This window comes from Anopheles maculipalpis, chromosome 3RL (assembly GCF_943734695.1).
Source record: "Anopheles maculipalpis chromosome 3RL, idAnoMacuDA_375_x, whole genome shotgun sequence".
In the NCBI taxonomy this organism is placed as follows: domain Eukaryota; kingdom Metazoa; phylum Arthropoda; class Insecta; order Diptera; family Culicidae; genus Anopheles; species Anopheles maculipalpis.
This window is the reverse complement of record NC_064872.1, coordinates 23,050,811-23,075,793: the sequence shown is the minus strand read 5'-3', so window position 1 is coordinate 23,075,793 and position 24,983 is coordinate 23,050,811. Positions and strand designations below refer to the sequence as shown.

At 42.6% G+C, this 24,983-nt stretch overlaps 1 protein-coding gene across 1 annotated transcript in view; it reads right to left on the bottom strand.

The window, feature by feature from the left end:
* The window catches only part of LOC126563716 (protein sickie), a 231,060-nt gene that overhangs the window by 169,404 nt on the left and 36,673 nt on the right, over positions 1–24,983 (bottom strand). The window contains exon 2 of the mRNA XM_050220362.1: positions 13,604–13,774. Within this exon, the coding sequence (XP_050076319.1) occupies positions 13,604–13,774 (171 nt within the window). The remainder of the gene's footprint in view (positions 1–13,603; positions 13,775–24,983) is intronic.

The following is a 24,983-nucleotide window of genomic DNA, read 5'->3' as shown; positions in this document are numbered from 1 at the left end:
TCTCCGCCGTATTATCTGCAGAAACATAATTCTTCCCTTTACTTTTATCTCGTACACAATTACTCGAAAGCACGTCCATCACATACATATGTCCTCCACCTTAAAAAAGCCTCAAAATTAATAACCCCCTAACCCAGATCGCTTTCAATTCCACCCATCACAATAACTACCACAAATCAATGCAAAAGATCGCAGAAGCTGAGACATCCCACTTCCATCTGTCCACCTGTCGAAACCAGTTCGATCGATCGATTTACGAACCTTTTCAACAACTTGCCTGTTCTACCTCCATTCGGCAGTTCGGGTCAGGGGCAGCAGTCGTAGTGATAAATAACTGCATATTAATCATAAAAAAACGGTGTCATGCCTAGTGACAGCCAGCGTGGCTACCGTTTCGGGGTGGTTTTTTTGGGGTTGTGGTCACCTGATCAGCATAACAACAGCGCGATACTACCGTTAAAGTGATGGCCGTTGCACAGTTCATGTCTTAATGTCATTTTGATTTAACTTTCATCGCTAGTAGCACCATCTTGGGAGTATCGTACCGATGTGTGTTGGTTCCGTTCTTTGTACGGTGTACGGTTCGCAATTAACTAGTTTCTAGCATTGCGACTTGTCTACAAGAACTACTGACATTGATTTGAACAATTCTTCTCCCCGTATCCGGTGCCCAATGTCTCGCTAATGGAATAGTTTTGCGGAAGTTTATTTAGGTTGCAATACCTTTTTCCCATTTCTTTTTTTTTTCGTTTTGTTTTCGGAAGAATGTGCAAACTTTCCCTCACCCGTGTTGGGAGAATGTTTTAGCGCCTCTTCAGTATCGTTGTGACCATTTTCTATTTCGTTGCCAAAGATGTAGGTCACAACCGGGGCTATGTACCAAGGAACCTGATCATTATTGGTGGTTCTAGCAAGGTGGTCTCTCACGGGATCGCTTCGATTCCACACGTCCGGTAAAGGTCTGGATCAAATTTCAACACGCTCGGGGCTTGTTTTGACATCGACATTGCACACACTGTCACCACACACACACGCACCGTTTTGCCATTCGCCGCAGGTACCTCAATAAAACCAGGTATGTCAACAAATGACTGAGCATTGTGGACGTACGAGCGTGTACGTATCGAATGTCTCGGAGACCTCGGAAGGGATGCGAGACAAAAGGGATGAGACACGCCGGGATGTCCTCCGCAGTGAAGATGTGGCTTGAGGCGCAACTGTCTATGACATTTGCTTTTTTTTTTTTGTTAGCCGTGGAACTGCCATCTTGCGTGCTAAAGTATGCTGACGTTTGCTGATTGCAATCTTGCGTTCTAAGCGGCGTAACAAAGAAGCAGTTTAGGAATCAAGTTTCCGATCCACTTAGAATGGTTCTTGGACAGGTGTCGGCGTTTGCTGATTAGGCTTGGCGGTTTGAACCATTAAAAGCAACGAAATGGCGAACAGTGCCGGAAGATGTGCAGCATCAGCAAATAGTGTTTCGAACGAAGCAAATGATTTTAATAACATCAAAAGAGCTATTTGCACGGAAAGTCCTAACAGGATGCCGGTTGCCTAAGCAAAGATTATCAATTTTCACAATACACTGTGTGGTTCGTGAGAAGCCTGTTTTTGATGGGAAAATCCAGGATGATCTGCTGAAACGCAATACGAAACGCAACTTTTGATTGCTTTTTTCCCGGGCACATGCAAACCAAAGCACACAAAACAAGAGAAACAAAACCAAAAGCAAAACATGGTACAGAAACCCCTAACATCCTGCAGTTCTAAAACACAACCACAACTCACGACACGCAAATAGAGCGGTTGAGCGTTTGATGGTTTTTCAGGTCGCACATTTACCAGTGAAATTGTTCAAGGATTTCTTTTTTCTGTGTGCCGGCTGTTTGTACATCCGCACCCAAATTTGGTTAGGTTCTGGAAGCGTTTGCGATTCATAAACGAGCACATTTCGCTATCGAATATCAGATCTAAAGTACGCACGAACGAGCTTTGGGAGCATTCACTAGCAGAGATAAAAAATAAGCGCCATTCCTAGGTAACTTTTTTCAAGTAGATTTTTGAGAACAAAATGAGAAAAAATAGGAAATTTCATCAACTTTATAGCAAAACTTCGGTAATATACTCCTCAAAGTATGCATTCCGAATAACAAAGTATGTTGAATAACAAATGTATTTTATAAAAAAAGCCTTATTAAGAGATTTTTGAACAGAAATTGTATATTTTTAAGAACAAACGGTCTCCTGGGACATTGATTTGTTTCGAACGAGTGCTTCATATTTGCCCATCTGCACCGATAGAAATGTGGATGCCAAAAATATCGATCGAATGGTTTTAAGTTGCGGAAGTTGTGGTCTGCGAACGAAACCACAAGCATATGGCCTCTCTTTAATGATGCTGATTGTGTGTACAAGCAACAAAAAAACCAACAAACACACATGAGAGACTGTTGATTGCTTCAAAGCATTGTTGAAACCACACAAAAAACCAACATATTGACTTACTCCCAAGTCATAAAAAATTACCATAAAAATTGCGACTACACATAATTGTCATCAGAACGTGTGAGTAAGTCTCAGAGGCGCTATAAAGTCAAGAAAAAAATCTTTCCCATTCAAATATGTCACACATTAAAGTAATGGCCACCAAAAATGTGTAAAAATTCACGACCTACTTTCAACACATCGCTGGCAATTGGCGTCTATCTATTCTAATGTCATAATATTTTGCCAATAAGCTAGAAACGCACGGAACGCATGCGATACAGCACCGGAAGCAAGACGACGCATGCCGAGACCAACCTCTGTCTCAAACTCTTGTAATTTTATAGCTACACCTCATCGTGCGACCGAGAGAACCACATGACATTTGATGGTTATTGTCTCGATTAAATTTCAAAAATTTAAACCCACCTTCGTAGCGATTTTGAAACGGTTATACCGTCAGGATTGGTAGAGAGATGGCGTAGTGGTGATGTTGTAATTTATTCCCAAAACTCCCCATTGGGGAATAAGGTAACGCATGTTTCTTTTAACTTCATCGCATCGAGCGGATCAAAGCGACACAAGATTTAAAATCTTCATCGACCACCACAAGCAGCAGCAGCAGCATGCGAGATGCCAGCGGTCATGGTTTCAGAACATTTAGTATGATTTATGTATCGCACCGGGTCTTAGTCTGAGCCCTCAGGTTGGGTTAGGTCCTCTTCAAGTTGTTGCAGTTTGTCTGTGAAGAACGGTTTACATCCAAAGCGCCGCAACTAATTGAGAAGAAAAGGTTATTGCTACCGGTTTTGGTAGCTTGGTAAAATTGCACTCTTGTTGCACTGGTCAATGACTATGAAGCACCGTTGAAGTGCAGCTTAATTCTCCGTTCGAAAAAGGCGCCGCCCAGCTCGGATAGTTGCTGAGAGTTGCTTAAGAGCATTTTGTCATAAATTTTCTCGCGACCGTTCGGTTCCTGTTCGTTGCTCGATCAGACTACCGGCTTAGATTGAGAGGCAATCTCAGACAGGCATGCTTTTAAAATGCAACTAAAAGATGCGATGGACTAGAGGGCTGAGAAATGCCCTCCTCCTTCCTTGGTACTCTGGAAGGTTGGCAAAAATAGGACACAAGCTCGCTTACATAAGAAGCTATTTATAGTGAGGGGAACGTACAAGTGCCCCGTAACCACATTGTCTTAATAACGAAGAGTGCGAAATTCTATCCGCCCTTGTTGGCAGGCACACGCCTTTGCCTAATAGCCCGAGCGGAAGTGCATGTTTCGTGAAGGGAAGAATCGAACCGTACTTCCAGAACCGTTCCTCAAACTACGTAGTCAGCGCACTCTGAAGTATCAAGAGTGCGACAGAGTATCGATGGGAAAAAAGTAGGTCACAAGAAATGAGGTCTCTGAGTGTGATGCGTGTTCCGTTGGGTTGGTTGTTTTGCTTTTGCGCTCCCGGGGATGAAGATGAAGAGTCATGCAAAACCATATTACTCACATGCAGTTCGTCGGGTATTGAAACAACATAAATCAACCGACTAATGAATGTGTCCGTCGCGATCGACGATGGCGCCCTTATGGTGAAGATCGCCGTCTAACGCACGGGTCACGGAACTTATTTGGGGACTCGCGGGTACCACCGCGTCCCGGCCAGACCCGACACGAAATGACCGAAAGTCAGCTGTCACGTTGATGATGACGCTGACGACGACTGGGTGGTCAACTCGTGGCAAGGTTTATGAGGCATATTTCATCGACCACCAAGCATAAATTGGCTATTTATAGAGACGATCGAGCGTTCCGAGGGAAATATGCGTTTTATATGTCTACCGGCACGATGATGTCCACCTGCGGGTTTGTCACTCTTCATTTGGCCCGGACGCATTTCGGTATGGCGACGAAATATTGCCCTCGATATCACAAGCGTGACCACACATTTATATAGGCGCGTGTATATGTTCCCGAATGACTCCAAATGATGTGGAATTTATACACACAAATGGGAGGTATTTCCGAGACACAGTTTTGTCTCTAAATTTATGTGCGCTATCATGTGTAAGAATTCGGGATGTTATAGGTCAAAATATGACATTCAGACGCAACAACGGGCTCGAAAAATTAATCATTAACTCCAGTGAGGCGAATGTTGTCTCAGAGATTCCAGTGTCGTTAGCTACAACTCTGTGATAAAAAATGATTTTTTGTAGGAATAAGGCGAAGTCGTGTAAATGTGTAAACTAATTCTATACATTTCTCCACCACTTGTCAAACTAGTGAAATTTAAAATTCAGACAAATTTTGGTTAGTAGTTCTTCAGCTTCATCGCTCAGACCTTCGACCGAGTTGACAGAGGTTTCCTTTGGATAACAGTGAGTTCATTAGGATTTAATCCAGGATTACTTGGGCTGGTTCGATTAACTGGCAATCGGTCTACATCTCGTTTACATCTCGTCTACAAGGCGATCCTTTGACAATGCATCTTTTTATCCTATATCTACATACCCTCATCACTGAGCTCCAAGGTATTTGCAACGATCAGAATGACCTGATCAATGCATATGCCGACAACATCTCAGTAGTGACCACTTCCTCATCCAAGATAGAGCGCGTAAGAGAAGCGATGGAATCATTTGTTATCTGCTCGGGGGCTCAACCTCTACAAAACAATAGCACTGGACGTAGGACACACAACACCAGCCAACCAGATGCAAATTCCTTGGCTTCGCACTGAAGAACGTCTTCGACTGCTGGGAATTTTGTTTTCTTACGATGTACGCAAAGCTATGAACAGCAACTGGGATATAGTAATCCAAATGTTCCGGCAGTTGATACGCTACCACCGGGTTAGAAACCTAAACCTGTGCCAAAAAATAACTCTTCCAAACACATTACTGTTACCCAAAGTATGATACATTGCGTCGATCTGTGGTGCTCGCTCGATGGACATCGCTACGATCACCTCACTCATTGGCAGCTTCCCTTCCCTTCCCTTCCGGAATTGAGATGGAAGTGGAGGAACAAGAGTTCCCCTACAACAGCTGGATCTTCCGCGAGACCGTGGTGGGTTGAATCTTCAAATTCCGTCTCTTAAAGAACCTGCCCTTCTATGCAATCGCTACGTGACACATAGGGAAAGCTGGTGTATTGGAGCAAAATTCATCATGGACCCAAGTCAATCTCCCTAACCATTAAACTACCCATGTTTAAAAATTGTGGTCCAACACCTGGCAACTCTTCCAACCAAATATCGAACAGCAACATCATCCAAAGCACTGATAGCTGAAGCAACGAATGGTTTACCCGATTCTAAGGTTGCTTTGGGAATTCCTTGCATACCGTGGAAAAAGGTTTGGAAAAACATCAGTAGCAGTAGGTTTTCTTCCGAGCAGGAAGATCATGCCTGTTCCTGCTCATAAACAAAAAAATAACACATGCAGTTCATTTATACTACACACAAAGAATACCGTCTCCGAAGTGCGCGTACTGTCCTTTGGTTGAGACTTTGGAGCATAAATTCACCTCATGTCCTAGGGTCGCTCCGGCATTTATGATGATGCATCAAGAAATAAAAACCGTCATTCCCAATGTGATACTTAGCCTCATCGATTTGGATGTTCCTATTCTAGACGGAATAAGACCATAGCATAGAATAATAGTTTTAAAGAGTTTTGTAAATTATATTTGTATTATCCACATTGCTGGAACCAACGATGCTGTGATTGATGTAAATATACTGAATTGTTATTTGTAATTATACTATTTTTGTACGACAAATTCTAAACTAAACTAAAACTAAAACATTAACTAAAACTAATTCGTCAAATTCTAGATGGAGCCCAAAAAGTAAAAGAGTTAGTTAAGCCTTCATTAAGAATTGTTCAACTTAAAAAGAAGAAAAAATGATTCTGGATCTCAACAAATAAAATCCAGGCAACAAATATTTCAAAAATTTGATCTTTAGTTAGTCGATTAAGTTGAGCATTCTGTTGGCTGTGAAGACACATTCTTGAGATTACACACAATTTTTGATAGCTTGGATGAGAAGGCTAAGAATCAAATAGTGACAAAAGCTGGAATTAGTAATGTGTCAACTTAATAGAGAATTCGAGTACCAATAGGAGTAATAAAATAGCTTTGAGATACTTTAGACATTCCTCCTGCAAAAGTCCAGAAATTAAAAAAAAGAAGATTCAAAGACCTTGATTGTTGCGATAATTTTAAGCCTGCTACAAAGCATTCTCCTGTTTTGATTCTCGTGTTTGGCCTGGCATCTTCCAAAGACGACAGTTTAATAGGTCACAGTCACGCAATTGTAAAGTGCGTCGTTTTGCTCCGAGCTGAACTGTTTGGAACCCACAAGCTAAAATGTCTGTTTTTTTTTTTTGCGACAATCTCAATTTAAGCTATCGAGTCCGCAAAAACGACACCAAAAAAAAGTTTGAACCATTCACGAACTTCCAATTAGTCCTCCGGGTCTAGTATGGATACACAATTTTGAGCCAGCTGCAAGCAGCGATTGGAGATCGTTTCTATCGAAGACATAGACCAGGGATTGGTTTTTCGCCATTTCATTCTATTCCTGTTCTGCATGTAAGCAGCAAACACGCGCACAAAAAAAAAGCCGATGGCGAGAAAGATCATTTCACGATCGCGCCTCGGACATAAAAATTCGGTACGAACTGAGCAATCCGCCCGATCCCGGAAACGGTCACGCTAATCCATCCCGCCACCCGAAACCGGATGCCTCTAATTTACGTTTCTCTTTAGTCCACCACCCCCTCCCCCCGTTTCCCATATGCAGACCATTCAGGGGCGGTTGTGCGCGTGCTGCCGCTATCTATCGCGGGCTACCTCTACCTTCTCCTAGACTAACCCCATCAAACCACACCGAAAAAGCCAATGACCGCCAACACCGCAACATACAATGCCCGCGTGTGCAGTAAATTGCTTCAGCCGGGTCGGGTATGGCATGCTTTCTAGAACAGAAATACGTTTCAAAAACCTGTGCATAAAATTGGTGGATGGCAGGAAAATAGCAATCATTGCCTCCAACGCACCCGGCCTGAGCCTTATGAGCCACATGTTGTGCTATCACACTGTATCCGCGTACACAATAGCTGACTGACTGACTGACTGGTTGGATTACGTTTATTTAATTGATCATCATTAATCTTTCCCGCTGCTCCCCGCGTGTCGCTTAGCTTCCCCAACTGGAGGTCGTACCGTAACCGCTTTAACTTCAAACTGCAACCGTGCAAACCGATGCAATGAGTTGTGTTAACAGCGTCAATAAAATGCATTTACTCTCTCCCCACAAACAGGCAAACAGTCCCATCACAGTTAAGCGCGGAAATTGCTGGTGAAATGATTTGCATCGATGTTTTAGCTTGTGGCGCTACTTCAAGTTCATAAATCGCATCGCGACCAAGGGCGTGTGGTACGCGATTGGTTGTGGAGCTCGCAAAAAACGACAATTATCCGCGCACCAGAACGGAGGGCAAATAATTACTATTGAGCTTACTGTGCGAGGGTGCGATAAGATTGATCGTGTGCTGCGTAGTGGAGCATTGGATATGAAGTACGTGCTCTGAATCATCACAACGCTAGATTCTAATGTATATGGCTGTTGCCTATCAAAAATCGAATAAAGTTGGACAACATATTGCCAAGTCAATGTATTTCTTAAGCTTTAGACCTTTATTTGGAATTTATGAGCCCCATTGCACCAGTCCTCAGATTAGAAATGGTTATTTTTTTTCTCCTCACAATCAATAACATTCCATTCAGAACACCAGTTTCGTTTATCGAAAAACAAATATATTTTACACATATCTTTTAATCCTCAGAGAGAAATAAAAATTCGTTGCATCATCTTCGTCGTATTCAAGTCTAAAAAAAACCCCAAAACACGTCATTCACCACCTCAAAGTATGCCCTGTGTAGTGCTGCAACATCACCACCAGTTACGGTGTTGTGTTGGTAGAACACCGATTTGACCTAATTACCAGTTCTACATCCACCAGCCAGCAACCTACCGCATCCCTCCAAGATGCAGTTAATTAAATCGCTCATCCTTCGGTTGCGTTTACACTCCCCCGAATAGGTATATCCACTCGATCGTCGACTCGAATGCACTCACCACCGGTGCAGTCCGGGGGAATAGTTTATTACACACGTTGCATTGGTGATGCTGAACTATGCCGAAAGCGTGCCGACACAGGGAACTCAATTCCAGCACGGAGTCGGGCACTTCTTTTTCTCGCTAGTTTGCTAGCTTTCGGAAAATCGGAACACATCTGGCTCGTGATATTAGCATGTGTTTACATACCAGCAAACCCCAAACCCATAAAAGAAGGGCACTCAAGGAAGGTATTCACTTAGCTTCACAGTATCGAAACACACAGGAAAACAAAGAGGCACGCTCTTGCAGGAAAGAAAAGTGTGTTAGAAAAAAATCTTGTGCGCCCCGAGCGAAGCGAATTTATTGATTTAAATAGCTTCGCATACGGTTGAAAAAAAAAAATGGGTGGCAAAATTGGGCAGGCGGCACGTAACAAAGTTAACCTCCATCTCATTCGACCCCGTAGAAACGATAAATAAAAACATGAAACACAAAAACCAAAAGGCTTCTGCTTTTCATGCTGGTGTACGTTTTGTGTGTGTATGTGTTATGAGCCACGGGTTTTTGTTTTTGTGGAAGTTTTGGGGAGTATCAGCATGTGTGCTTTTGTCGGAAGTTAAGCGTTAGAATATAGACGTATGGATTGAAGAGTGCATGGAAAAATGATTTTATTATCAATGCATGTATAATTTGGTAAATTGTTTTAAGTCTTTAACTGTGATAGAAACCATTTCAAAAAATCAGCAACAACCGTAGGCTAACCGAGCCCAACAATATAAAAAAGTAAAAAAAATAATAGAGCAAGTGTCTTTAAAAACTGAAAAGTACTTCAAATTGTACAACTCCAGGCGTTGAACTATTCGTTCAACTAAGCTAATACTATTGCAGTGCTTCTACGTCTTCTTCTTCTTCTTCTTCTTGGCCTGCTCAAGATTGAGCACGTCGCGTCGACATGGTCAGGTCTAGAATCAGTTTCCAGGAAACTCGATCTAGGGCTGCAGTCCTCCATCCACGGCTGCATCTGATCTCCGACAGGTTTGACTCCACTTGATCCAGCCAACGAGCTCGCTATGCTGCTCGGGTCACTGACGAGCACTTTCGTGGTGGGGCATGAGTCCGGCAGAGCTTCTGCGTCTGCTAGCGATTTTCAAAACGCAACAGTAGCACAGTTTGTGCAGAATATTTTTTGAGAAAACGTAAATATAGCAACGCGTAAATATACCACATCAATGTGGAAAACAACTCGAAAGCGTTCAATATAACCCCGGGGTAGAAAACGATCATATTTGAATAGATCATATTTGTTAAACTTGTGATATAGGGGAAGAATTATTATTCTTTAAATTATTGTTTAATAACCATGATATAAACTTGCGAATCACATAAAATTTAGCACTGCGATTCGTTGTGTGTTTATGCAAAAAAGTAGCGGCAAAACATCGCGAGTGATACTGTTTGTTTTTTGTTTTACGTTACTAATTTGACAGCGGGAAAACCGTACCACACAGAGTCACAAATCATTGGCTCATATTAAAGACCAGTTGCAGTAAGAATATGCTTCCAATAAATCTGTTTAATTGACTGAAAGGAATGATGTATTCAAATCTGTCAGTAAAATTTAAATAATAAATTAAGACAGTTTGTAAATATGTTATTCTATACTTAACAAAAACTCAAAGCAAAACATTGACACTTTAAGCTGTGCAAAAAAGGCGCGGAAAAGTAATTCCACAGAAAACATCAAATTGAAATTGCTTTGAACCCATAGTTTGTATATTCTTTAAAATTAATCCAGCTCAAAATGAAACTTCTTTGCGTTAAAGGAACATATCATTCAAGTGCAAGTCTGAAGAATATCGTGCCAAACCCAACTATCTGCAGTAAACTTGCGAACATTTTTAGCCCCATTCGAATACGAATATGATGTAGACTATTTTGGAGAACGTATCTTCCTACCAAAGAGCTCACAACGTCGAAATAAATATCCTAGATTACGGAAAAATAACACATTCTACCCTTTGCCTTATGTACTATTACATTTTCAAAGTATAGTTCCTGTCAAAGTAAAGGGTGTGAAACACTGTACAACTTCACACCCAAGAAAACCCTCATAAAACTTGCCCCAAACAGAAACCACTAACAAGACAGAGCAGTTGTTGCGTTTCTATTGTACATTCCGCTCACGATTGGTCGTAAATCAATGCAATATTTTGAGGTACCTTTGAGCGTGATCCAACACACGGCAGTTGGCAGTTTTGATTTTCTGGCGTGCAGCGTCGAATCATCATCAACGTCAGTAACGCTCATCTTCATCCGTCACCAGTTTCTGTAGAATTGCTGTACAACTCATCCGCAAGAAACGAGAGCATCTCACACTGGTTTGCCCTTTTACACACGAAAAGCGAATACCCTCGCGGGCATATTTTCCATTTCGAGCTAGATTTAGCTCGTTCTCAGGTCGCTCTTAGTCCGGTCTTACGGGTACTAAGCAGTCTGCGGTTCGCATGAATGAGCTCACTCACTTTCAATTACAGCGTAAGTGGATGCAAGTGTCCATCGTGAATTTATGGCGTCTAGTCGCGCTTCAGACCAGAGCACCAGAGACGAGACGGTGACACGTGAAGCAGATTGCTTCTGCTTGCAGGCTGAAGCGATTGCAGTGGATTATGTCTGTTGTGCGCGGGCTGATGACGCCACACTACACGGTCGTCGTCGTCAAACAATGAAGATGCGTTGCATTTCAATCATGCTAATGAGCATTGTTCTCGCATTGACAAAATCGTCCTCGACCAAGCGAATCTAAAGACACAGATGTGTTTGGAGAACTCTCCTATTGAGAACCCGCATATCGTCCAAAATCGAAAAACCAAAAACTCCCTCCTTTAATCAAACATTTACGTGACCAGCGATCTCAATAAGAGTGCTGACACACTCGGATAACTAAACGATGGTGTCAGATTTTCTGTCTGGCAACATTTTACATCCGAAAAAGGAAGGAAAGGGATGTTCGAGGCAATTGTGATTAAATCAGCGCTCCATTGGTCCAATATTGACTCCGTACTTCGGGCTCGTGCCCTCAATGAGAATGCACCATAAATCATGATCCGATAGGCCTTTTTGAGCTTTGCCCGCTCCGGACACACAATTGTTACCCGATATCGGACCAGCGAGTTTGATACCACGCTCGCGACCAACTGCATCATACGTATGCACCAACCGCTTCCACAACGCCTCCAACTGACAACGTTCACATGCAAACTCATCGTCCATTACTGGCCGCGGGTTCGCGCTCACAGCACGGCTTTCATCGACAACATTAATCGAAGACAAACGTAATCGCCGCAAGAGAACACGACGACGCCCTCGACGGGAGAAAACAACCAAAACCCACCACCCGCAGTGCGTTCTTCGGTTCGTTCTTGGAGGATTTTCACAGCAGGATGGTCAACTCCGGGCAATTAAATAACCATGCCGCAGGAAACCGGGCAGCGTCCGATAAAACCAAGCAACTCCCGATGATAACCCGATAAAAATGGACGGGAAAGCCGTGTTCCGAAAACGTCCGTTCTGTTGCATGCGCGTGTATGAATTCTTTGGACTTCAGTTCCAGAGATCTAAGGCCCGAAATGCACGCGCGCTCTCTAGGCAGCACGTAATCGAATCGCATCTAGCTGCTTTTAGAGCGAATTATTTTCAATTTAGATAGAACGTTGATTAAATTGATGATTGCTCAGTTCTCTATTCCCAGGGAGTAAGCTTTCACAGCAAGAAAGTCGGTGCGCTTACCTCGGAGTCTTCGACTCTCTTGGGGGAAGAAAAGTGAATGCAATGATAGAGCAATTTTTCATCGACCATTTCTTGTACTACTAGTGGCCATCAGTTGTCCGTACCCGATCGATGACCGACGATGGGTTTGTGATTGTACGCTAAGTGCTTTCAGCGCCTACCCTACATCTCCCTAGTGCTGCTTAATTCGGCTTAAAAAGATGAAACTCACCTGGGAGCATATCGAAAATAGGGAATGATTGCAGATTCTTGAAGTTTTAATTCGAGTGGTAAATCGGTTTTGATGGGCAGTTTTGTTGAGCGAAGCAATCAAATCTATACTTTTCTGCTATTTTTTCTCTGCACATTGCATATTTTTAGGCGTTTTGTTTTGATTTTGTGTTTGTGCCAGATGTTCGGATGATTTAAATTACTGTTAGTTTTTGTTCATAAATATGTCTGGAAGTATTTTAGACCGGAGAGCTCCTACATTTATGTTAAGCACATTACAAAAAAAGTTTCTTAAAAGAGGTATTTATTTGTATATTTTTTAGCAGGGATTTACGCGCTATTATCTTGGCAGGAATTCAAAAACATTTCATTCATTTTGCTTTCATACTCTAAAGAAATGGTCTATAGCACATTTTTGCAACAAAACCTCTACAAACCCTTCAGTTGTATTCCGGAATGCAAATATTATTCTTATCGTGCATACAATGTACAAACGAAGGTACAAACATGCACCAATTAATTATTCAAGGAATAAAAAAGTAAACACGTAAATGCACACCCCATAGACCCTTCGCAGTCGTAAAGGGTATTGGCCCTCCGAAGAGCGTAAGCACCTTATAGACATTACCGGGAAAACGGAAACCAGGCGCCCGCGAACTGGTACGCGAATGCATTCATCTTGACAGAGCGACTTCTCTTTCGCATACCGCACACGGAATTATGTCCCATGCCGGGCCGTTGTTGTTGTTGTTGTTGGGTGATGATTTATGGTGAACTGATTGTTATTAATAAGTATGATTTATGACGGTAATTGATTTATCGCTCTTTCGCGTCTTTCGTCAAGAGAGTTTTTCCTTTCCCCGCAAGTGCAAAGGAAAAAGAATTTTTGTTAAATCGGTTTGAACGAGGACTCATACAAAAAACTGAAGAAGTTATTCCTCCCTAGGGAATTGGGAAGATTCAAATGGAAGATAAGACAAATGCTTCACAGTACTCACCATGTGTTGAGGAGTTTTTGGTTTCTTCACCAAATCAGGTACTTTGAAGGTGGTGACGGCTTCGATTACCTCTGCCAGCAGCAACCCATCGCGACAGTCGGCGGACAGGTCCGAAACCTTTCGTTTCGATTTGGCCCGCTCCAGATAATAGTTGGCCCAGTCAGTGTAGATCTGTGTGCGAGAGAAACCAAGAACACGTAGAAGTGTTCAGTAGGAAAGGTAACGAATGCGCATTAGTATTATTAAATTTATTCAACATCCAAACTAGCAAATCAGCCCAGTTTGGACAAATATGATTCGTTAGCTGAGAAGGTTAGTAAGGCGACATATGGTTCTGACAATGCTGGATGTACGTGAGAGTCTGAGAATTCGTTGACCGCTTTCGTCTAGGCAATGCTAGAAATGAAGACATCACGTAGCGAGAAGACAAGATGGCATCACAAAAAAAGGACACTGGATCTAAATGGAAACATAAATTCCTTGGAGAAATCGTCAGGAGGAGTCTTTTACGGCACTGTGTATCCCGTATTCTAGCCCTTGGGGGGAATACACATTGGGGTTCTCGCCTTCTTCATGCTATATTTACGCTTTGATGCGTACATTTGCTCCTACGCCAAGGACTATCCTTTTGCTCGGACGTTCGACAAACAGTTTTTGCTGATGATTTCATCCAAACATTGAAGTTACAGCATTGGTCGTAACAGTAGTAGTCCACTTGGCACGCGCCCACAAGCGGGCTCACCCAAACAGCAAAGACAAATGGTGTCCAATAAAAGTAGGAAATTTTGGACCATAAATTTTAAATCACCCAAAAATTGTGCCCTACAAACTTCTGGAGTTCTTTCTTCGTATTTGAAGTTGGCGAAAAAAGAGCTACAAAAGAAGGAGATAAAAATGCATTCTTTGCTTTTACGAGTGGCTTAACAAGAGTCAGCAGATTCTCGTTCTTTGCTCCAGTCTTCTTTTAGGATTTTTTTCTGGAAGTCTCTTAGCATTTGGAACAAAACTGCAGGCTAGCATTAATCGAAACGAGTTTCTACTGCTGCAATTTGGCACTGCTAAGAAAGCTATTTGTTTTATCCTTTTTTATCCTTCGCAACGGTTTAATGTGATCATTGGGAGTACTCATCTCAAGAGAAACATGAACATAGAGCAGTAATAGCGCTAAATTACGTTTGAAAACTTGTGAATGTCTTGAGCACACAATCAGAAATAAAATTGAGGTTAATGATGTGATCTGTGCCAGCTGCTGTTTGGCGGAAGTCCATATTTGCTTGACGCTTCGGAAAAGGCTTTGATCAGAAGGCGATATTAGTTCACTAACTGACATGGTTTGTGTCACTTTTGAGCTTCTGCGATATAAGCAGGTAACATCAGCTACTTTTGCGCCACTTCAAAGCTGAATCCGTCAGCGAAAGAAAATCGTTTTCTTTCAGCATCCAGAGCAAAGAATTCTCTCCGAAGTGACACGTTGGGTGAGAAAATAAATAAACTGCCAAATCTCATCAACAATTCATCGCCGGCAATCAACATTGCCGTGGTGGAGAGAGATCATTCCGCTCCTTTGCTTTGCTTCCCTAATAATCCAAAAGCCCCGACGACTAAGCCGTCAAGACAGCGGAGCGCGCTCGATGCGGCATGTTTCATTTTCCCAATTAAAATCCCTCCGCGGTATCTTGGTAACTTCATACCCTCCACAGGCCCAGATGTGGAATCGTCACTGAGTTGCTTCTCGCAAACGAACTTCGATCGCGGGTTTTACCACGCGCCATGAACCGATTATGTCGCACGAGCTGGAAAATCTCTTGATTTTCCCTGCGTCTCCAACCATTAAGAACTGTTACGCACTTGAGCGTGAGCAGTTTGTTGGAGGGTGGAAAACCAAGAGTAGGACGTGCTCCGCAGGAGAAGGTGTCAGTAGTGGCAGCATAACTTCATAATGTTCTTTTCGTTTTGGTAATTTATCTTTTCTCGCTCGCTCCACGATGGTTTGTTTCCGCTTCAACGCCCGCTTCACTCTCGTCGGGACAGTGTCTCTCAAAAGATGATTATTTTTTATCTTCTCAACATATTTTCGCCACCTTCTCCTGTTTCCTTAGGCACACGAAGAGGAAAAAATTCTCGAACGATCTATGCTAACCATGTGTACAAAGGGATTTGTGACGCGACTTCCCCTATAATGTTTCGCGAGTTCTGCGTGCCCTCGTGCATGGTTTTGGATTAATCAGCCTTAAATGGAGCTAGAGAAACACTTTTTTTTACTCAAAAATAATTACTTTTGTGCGTACGTATGACGAACAGCTTTAATGATTTTTTTTTTACTCTGAAAGCTACAAATCTGGAAATGATTTTTTCGTTTCTACTGTGGTCAGAAAAATGGAGTTTTTAAGGCTTCAAGTTCATTGCTTGTGGGACCACCTAAAACGTGAAGCCATTTTTTATATTTTATTTTATCCTTACTTTAGTGGGTGAACCTTTCAAGAGCACGCATTAATTTAATGTCATCGTATAACAGCGTGCTTAAAACAGTGTGACCATACTTGAAACCTCGTTAAACGTCCCTTGAAAATGAGTTAGGAGCGCGGATGAAAACCATTCGGGGCGAAGCACACGTGCGCCGAGCGAAAAGAGGAAGGAAGCAGTTTTCCACGTCCCGTTCATGGAAAATCGCACCTCGTAGGATGGAGTTAGCGTTGGCACATCCGCGTATCCGCCGGCTCCCTCGAACGTCCTCCCAAAGGGTATATGAACAGCAAGACACCATCCTAACGCAAGTTATTTATGGTCGGGAGGTCGCTTTTTTCATTTTTCTGACCTTTTCCGCCTTTCTGACGTACTCTAGTTCCTAGTTGTTTGCCATTCCCGGTCTTCGCTTGTCTTTTATGCCTGCCTAACTATACTACTTCATGCCACATATGAGAGGATATTAGCACGAGCAGCGTGCACTTGTAGTACAAGTCTATTGGAGCATATTTTTTTCATCGCAAAGAACAATATTTTCGTACTTGACGAGTTTTACACGTTCAGCTCCAGGGCTGTGAAGTAGTGAAAAGTGATCGTTGTAGGAACGACCGAGACTGGAAAAAAATGGAAAATAGGAGAAAAAACAGAAGCAAAAACACTGCAACATAATTAATTACCTCCCGAGTCGTTGTTCTAACTTTACGGATCGGATCTTCCCGAAAACCGTCAAAAAGCATCGCAAAGAGTTTTTTCTCATTACGGACGGGTACGTGTGTGATTTAGCTTCTAACTTTTCCGACCGAATGATCGTTTTATTTTCTCGTCGTATTTTGCGTGTCCTCCGGAGGGCTTAGTCTGGCTGTCAGTGAGTGGTTTTGCTTGCCACCTACCCTAAGCTAGTACATCGCAGTCGCTTCCGGTCCGGGCGAAGCTGTCGCTAGAGTCGAACAGTTGGCAGGGAGTCGACACGACAGGGTGTGTGTACTAAGGTCAGCCGAGGTTCGGTCGCCGTCTCGGTAGGTTATTTTAGGAAATTAAATTGCGAGTTTGTTTTGGCGAGCGTCACATGCTGAAGTGTTGTTAGAGTTTTTAGTCGTCACAAGTGGATAGATTAGAAGTGGAAGAATAGAAGCCTGTGTTAGTTTTTGGGATTATATTTATTTTCTATGCCATGCGCCCAGAGATCTTTAAAAGAAAGCTTTGTTCCGTAAATATTTAGGCGCTTTTTTTTTATTTGTAGACAAATGCTCCTTAAAGTATGCAGTTTACAAGACACATTGTATTAATCATAGCAACATTCTTACCTGCGATAGATTTTTCGTCACGGAAAGATCGTCGCATGATCCCTGACCACTAACACACCGGCCCAACATTATGCAGCTTGCTTACTAAACTCTCCAAAGCTTGGAAATAAATATAACTTCCCACAGGGAGCAACTCCTTCACAAAGCGTAAGAAGTGTATAGATGTTATCTCGTAAATCAATTCGCACCCGAATTGAATCCGAAAATCACTTCCGTCGATTGGACACTGCTTGATCCATCAATCATTTTCATCACCGTCGTGAGGAACTGTTTGGACACTACACGGTTTTATTCCCTTCCTTTGACCGGACTTTTCTTTCGTTCTTTCAGAAACACACACATTTAAGCTGCTTATTCTTTTAGCACATTTCCCCTTCACCAAGATGTTAATTGCCACATTTCACCCTTAAGGGTACCACTCATCATAAAGCACCGTGTGGTGACTCCACATGACCACCTAAACCCAGCACTTCAAACGCAAACAAATAAACAAATTAGGGACCCATGGATCGAGCGGCTCAAAATTAATGTGGTCGAAATATTGCTTGCGAGGTACCGCATTCGCGTGTCAAGCCATAATCCATCATTTAAATCGCCGGTTTCCCCACATGTACGAAGAATCTAGAGGACGCCTTTCTTTACGGTACACACTTCAAAATAAACATTTCACTTTGTACCTTTTAGTGCAATTGATTCGAGCGAAAATTGTACTGGCGTGTTAGGAACGCTGGAAAGCCGCAAGAGCGATTGAATCCTTTATTCTAAAAGTGGTAATTTGTTTTTCTGTCTGCCGCATTTTCACGAACTCCCGGAAAGATAGCCACCTTTACGTGTGTATGTGTGCAGGCATGAAATTGACTTTATTTGTCAACGTCCCTGTATCTAGTATCGCGTGGTCTTAATACCCAAAATAGACATCACAAGTCGGCTTTTTACATTGTCGAGTACAAATAGCGCCCAAAATTAACCCTTCTCTCGGGAACTGACACTGGCGCCCATCGTCCAACTTGCTGGACCACACTGTCTTGCTTCTCACAACAATAACCACATCACAACACTCTTCTAGGGTCCTACTAGTCTAAGGTCCTACTAGAAATTAAGTGAATAGAGGCTAGTCAGTATTTGGTACCATCCCAACGAAACGGTGTGCGGGAAAATGGGTACGTTATTTATAGCGTAGTTTGTTTTTCCACGTTTCTTTGTTTATATCCCATCCGAACGAGCGTACCAGGTCCCGGGGTGATTACGAAAGGGTTCAAATGCATCCCTAGCGGTGGTGGTGCAGTGCGGTGAAATAGAATACAAGGCTTGTCTCTCATCACTTGATACGAAGTTATGGTCTGATGTGTCGTCTGCTGTTGTCTGCTCAGGCCCTCCCTGGTGCTGGTGTTGATGCATGACAAATGGATAATTGCACTTTGACGAACTGTCAGTCTGGCGAACCGTCGGGATTTACACTGATTTCCGCGTCGTCACTTTCTCCACTCGAAAAGGGCACTGGCGAAATAATAATATGCAATCAAAGAGAATTTAAACACGCACGCACGGGTGGTTCAAAAACTGAACCTCCATAACCTCCAAGCTGTAACCGCTGGTATGTCCGAATATTCCGACATGTTGCATCAACCCTTCTCACGTGTCACGTGGCACGAATTTGCTGTTGTGCATAATGAATGAAGTCGATAGCCCATAGCTGTTGGGTAGAAAATTTCGGGAATGGTATGATTCGGCGATGCATTCATTAGCTGGAGTACCCTTAACTCAACATTGGTGGTTGAAGTAGAGATGTTTTTGGAACGTTGGGAAACACACATTTGGTGTACAGGATATCCGGCCCGGGTTTCACCAATTTTCTTACCAATATTCCACAATCAAAGCGATTTCGTGGAACTTGAAGAGGTTGATGAGGTTTAACAATAACCCAGAAAGTATGGGATAGAATTAAGCTGATTGTTATAGGAAAACTGCACGTCTCGGTTGATTCGGAAAAGTTTCTCAACAACCTTGGAGCTTAAGGGACCTTCTTGAGGGCTGAACTTTTGGCATGTTTATGAAGCTCTTAGTAACTTATTAGAATCATTCATTAAACTGAGCCATTTTTCCTGGGAAAAAACGGACACAGATGGTTTCGATATGCAAAGTTCGTTCAAGGGTTGAGAAATAATGGACCAAATTGATTATCGACCTCGACCGACCGAGTTTTACAGGCTCGATACTAATGAGACGACCGTAGGGAGAGAAAATTAATAAAAATAACCTAATTAGACACATTTCCAAGATACAAGCATCCCTTCTGCTTAGGTTCGAACTATCCATAAAGCAGTCATTCACACCTCCTTCGAAAACTTGAAAACATAAATGGGTTAGAAAAGGGATCCATGCAATCCTGCAGCATTTCGTCGACCGTACTAACCTAATTTCAGTTCCATTGGGTCAACGATTCATTAGGCTTGAACCCTCCTCTTTCCGGCTTCCAGTTCCAGGTATTTGTCCAGACAAATACCGAGGAGAAGCGGAAATTGAAACTACTGGAACCTTTCGAAAAAACCTTTCAACAACATCATTATCATTGTCAGGGGGGCAAGGCGTTGAAAAATTTAGTTACTTTCCGTCATCAGGCCCCTTCTGGGACTTCAACGGGAATCAGGGGAGCAAAAACAACCCTAGAAACCCTCATGAAGTTGACTCCTTTCAGTTTAGGAGTAGCTGTACCTAAAAGGACCCCTCGAACCGAGTTTTGTGCTCATCGATAAGCATCTTGATGTCCGATGGACGGCTCGTGGGCGCCTTCAGCATGACTTACACATCAGCCCGGTGTTTGCGTGGGTTCTTCAATTTTGGTTCCTCCTCCTGCGCTTTGATTTTATTCCTCAAACTCAACACTTCGACACTCGGCTAAGAAATTGAACTTCCGCAAAAGGTCACGAAACTGGTGGACTAATGTATGCGTGTTTGCGTGCACGGAGCCCACGAGCCCGGAAACCCGGAATGTGACGTAAGAAGGTCGCCCGAAAGCAACAGGAACAGAACAGGGAGCGTTTTGTTTACATTCCGAGCCGCTTTCTTTATTTAGGATACACCCAACGGAGGTAAAGTCCAATGTTCACGGTAAGGTTTGGTTTTTTCTTGCTCTCGATTGTTTTGTTATTATCTTCCGTTTCTTGGGTGGCTTCTCGTGTTTGAAAACGCAATCGGAAATCGTACCAAACACACTGTACGCTTGGATAGAATTTATTTGAGCAGGAAAGAAAAACTTCCAGTGCGCCACGAGACGACTATCATCATGGTCATAAATAATACAAAAAAGCATCTTGAAAGTAAAGGAAAATATGAAAGAAAAATAGAAAACTCTCCCCAAACTCTAGCTCTGATTGAATTTCCTATGAATAAAAAAAAAAACACAGGAACTGGGGATGTTCAAAAAAGTTTGAATAAATAAATCCCACCTCAGAGGGTGACGCGTGTCTCAGGTTATCTTAGCTGTATCTACAACCTTTCCCTTGATTTGATTTCGTTGTCCATTTTGATGCCCCTTGTACAGGGAGATTTAGTCTCGTTCCATCAACAAAAATGGAGTAACATAAATGTTTAATGTTTGATGTCTAGCAGTTGCAGGTTCCCAAATTAGTCTCCAGGTCTCCCTGATAGACCATAACTTTAGAGCTGCTTCATTCAATGCTTTCAAGGTGCGAATCAGATTGCGATCGAATCGGATCAAAAGCCAGGAACTACGAAGGGTATTCCAAACAGAACGTTAAAGTTTAAGATTTAAGATGCCCCCAGACACATCAACAGAATCGACGGATGCCTGTCTTTTTCATGCTACCCGTGTTGAATCGATTAAGAAGAAAAGATTTACTGCTCACCTAACGCGTCTAATGCGTCGCGCGGCGTTTCTTTTCGTTGGATCTAGATTACTACCGATGGAGCATAATAAAGAAAGGTCGTTTTTAGTATGCTGTGGGAATGGATGACATTCGATTCTAGCGCAGTTGGCTGTCCCCATTGGTCCCCTGTGGGGACCGCCATAGACTAATCCACTGCACTGTTAAATAGATGAATGTAAATTATTCGATTCGGGATGCGGGATCCTTCTATCGTGCCTGCAACGGGGGAACGATCGATCAAGTCGAAAAATGCCTCTTACATCTACATTTTTGGTAAGAGCTCGTCGTTTGCGTCTAATTGTTTGTAGCACACTGTTTTGTTGGCTTAAAAACAGATTATCCCAAACTTCAAAAAATCGATAAACGAGCATGGTTGAAGGCAAAAAAATAAGACAATCCGTCCGAAAGAGAACAAGAAGGTTAAACTTTAAATTCCAAATTAATTTTACAACATTGTATACGCTCCATCATGCAATTGGGCCCTTTCGATGGGATGATTCAGTATGTTTCCGTCTCGAGCACGAATCCATTTTGAATCACTTTAAGATGCGGGGGATTCGACGAGAAGTTCGCCCACGGTTCGCGAAATCGTAAAAGTGTGTTTCACGCTGCATCATCATCAACTTCACAGGACGGGAAGTGAATTCTGCGAAATGCATAAGCCAAATACACGACGCCAACTCTTAATTGATTCACCTTTGCTTGGCGCGGGCAAAGGGTGATGGCCCATGCGAAAAGCGCATTGCAATGCTTCAAACCTGTTTCAAGAAAATCAACTAGATTCAGCGTTTCAAGTACAGTGCACATTAAAGTCAGCTTGATATAAATAACTTAAAATTACGCACGAATTAGTCTTCGTTTTCTTCAAGAAAGTTGGGCGAATGTTTTCAACGTGAATGCTATTTCCTCATTTACTATTCACGATCTGGAGGAGCGTGCGGTCATAATTTATTGAATATTGTGTGCCTGGCGAAACCTGAATACATTTAAATTTCTGCCCACTAGAATTGAATGCGTGGTAAAACTAAACTACAGTCGACGAGTGCAGTTCAAGATTTATTAAATGGAATTTAGGTCCTTGAACCACTTGGAAACGGGTGGTGCAAAAGAAAGCAAAGTGCCCCGCATAGGAAATGCTTTGTAGCGTTGACCAAAATACAGGGTTATGTGTTCTAAATTCAACTAATTCCTTCAATATTTCCTATCAGTGCTTAGTTTGCAATAGTTGAAGCAAAGCAAAATAAAATATTTGTCATTATTTTGTGATCAAATATATCTGAAGTTTTTCATCACGCAAATCACAAAATGAACTACTTTTTGCATACTTTTAGGAGCATGTAAGTAAAATGACGTTTTTCGCTTTAGTGTTACCAGCTCAGAGGATGTATAATTCAACAAATTATATTTGATTTGATCATTTTCTCTGATTGTTGGTTTATAGTCAGCCTTAGAAAGAATTCATAATAGGTTTAAAAAAAGCTGACGGAAATCGGTTTGTGTAAAGCGTCAGAAAAAAATTCAGACTTTTACTTATAATGAATTGGTAGTGGATTTTTTTCCTTTATTTGAATTGCAATAGGCTGCTTGCTATGGATTTTGCGTCGATCTGTCAAAAAATCCTTTCAGCTCTTCAGGCTGAAATCATCATAGATTTAAATGACCTTAACGCCTAGAAGTATGCAAAACACAGGTTCAATGATAACTGCTGATTGTTGGCGGAGATAAGTTTAGATTGTTAAATTAATCAACTTGCTTCTGGAATAAAATTCTTGCTTGTGGAATAAAATCTATAATTCTTTTTAAATTATTTGAACCTTCGCCAATAATCATTATATAGTTCTCTTTTGATGAAGATTTCAAATAAAATTAATAGGAACTTTGTAGCAGAGTAAAGGTAAATAAAACGTTAATTTGTGCTTGAATAACGTATTCCATCACCGGGAAACCCCTGCAAGAATCTTTATGCAACCAGCCAACCCAATACGACCAACCGATCACTCAAGTGAGGAAGGTTTTCGTCACGCTTTTCTTTACTCAGCAAAAATCAATTCCATTGCATTTATTCCTTTCTGCACGGTATTTTTGTTTCTCTTCGAAAGCGATCAATCACTCCGCACGCTTTGACACAATTGCACCACATCGGAACACAGAGCACACAGCTGTCATCGGAACTGTGATCTTGCACTGATTCCACTTCCCGCAAAGCAGCAACACTCTACACTCGAGCTCGGTGCAATTTACAACTTAATGAACTTCTTCTCTGCGACACGCATAAACAAATCTTTCACTTCCTTCCGGTGGAATACAAAACACTTCTGCCCGGGTTGTGTAAATCACTTTAAATCAAACACGCACTGGGAGAGCGAGCGAAAATTTCCCACGCATTCACATTAAACAACCAATGATTTGGAACACCAGAATAATAAACACAAAACCACTACACCTTCTTTGGTGCGCACAATTTTGATTTCAATTTGAAAACACCTTTACTGACTGGCGTAAATTTCTGGCACAAAATTCATCCCTACACATCGAGGGAGAGTCACGATTTATTTCTCAATCGTATCAACCAACGCAACCATTACACCACCATAAGAACTATGCAAAATTATGCACTCACTAATACAGCGGCTTCAATATTCATGCGGGGTCGTTGCATTCGTGTGCCGCTGCATCCAGGAAACTATTTTTAAAGAAGCACCGGAATTAATTGCCTAATAAATTGCAAACCTTCCCCGGTGTGTTGGTACACTCACACACAAACAATCGGCGTACTTGCCGTGATCGATTTCGGTGCAACTGAAGTGCACGTGCGTGTACGGTTCTATGCGCGTTCCGGTCCCAAAATGATGGGCCGACCACTTCTTCCAAAACGGAGACGACGCCAACCGACCGTACGCCCGTTCTAACGCCAACACGATCGATTTCTGAAAACCGTGTGGTGAGTCTCGCGACGGTAACGCGTGCGCCATGCTCGCTGTATATGCTACGTTCTATGCTAACACTGACTGCGCATGACATAAGCCGATCGTCGACTCGCCGACCGAACCCTCTCGTACTTGCTAGGCCGACGCATTGGACGTGCACGCGTTCATCATCGGGCCGTCCCGGTTCTTGGTACGGTGGCGGGGCGTAGCTGGTGTTCTTGAAGGTGCGTTCTCTGCATCACGCACATTAACATCGGCTGCGGCGGCGGCAGTACAAACGGCCGTACAACCAACTTATTTGGCAATGGTTCAATGGTGGAACCCAACAAGAACCACGGCACACGATGACGCATAAATAACGGGACGGTTGTTACATTGCTTTGTCTTTCGTTAGTCGCTTGATCGAGGTGTAGTATCTCGCCCCACCGATTTTCCAAAAATGTCAAAGAATGACAGCGGCCTTAAGCGGCGCAGGCACTATAAAACCGAAGCCTAGACAAACGGCAGTTCCGCAGTTATAGCACGCGAGTGACCTTCGAAGCAGCGCATTACGCGTCTTGCTGTTGATGTTGCTCCCCAAACTTCTACGCAACGGTGGCCTCCGTTACGGATGTTTACGTAACAATTGCCAGCTGTTTCTGGTTGGCTCTATTTTCTACCCGATTTTTTGGAGACAGTTTCGACTGGAGATCTTCGTTCCAGATGGTTGGAAGAGGTATGCGCCATTCTTCACAACTTGGAAAACACATTTGTGAAAGTAAAAGGAAAACACCATTCTAGGTAATTTGGAACATAAATC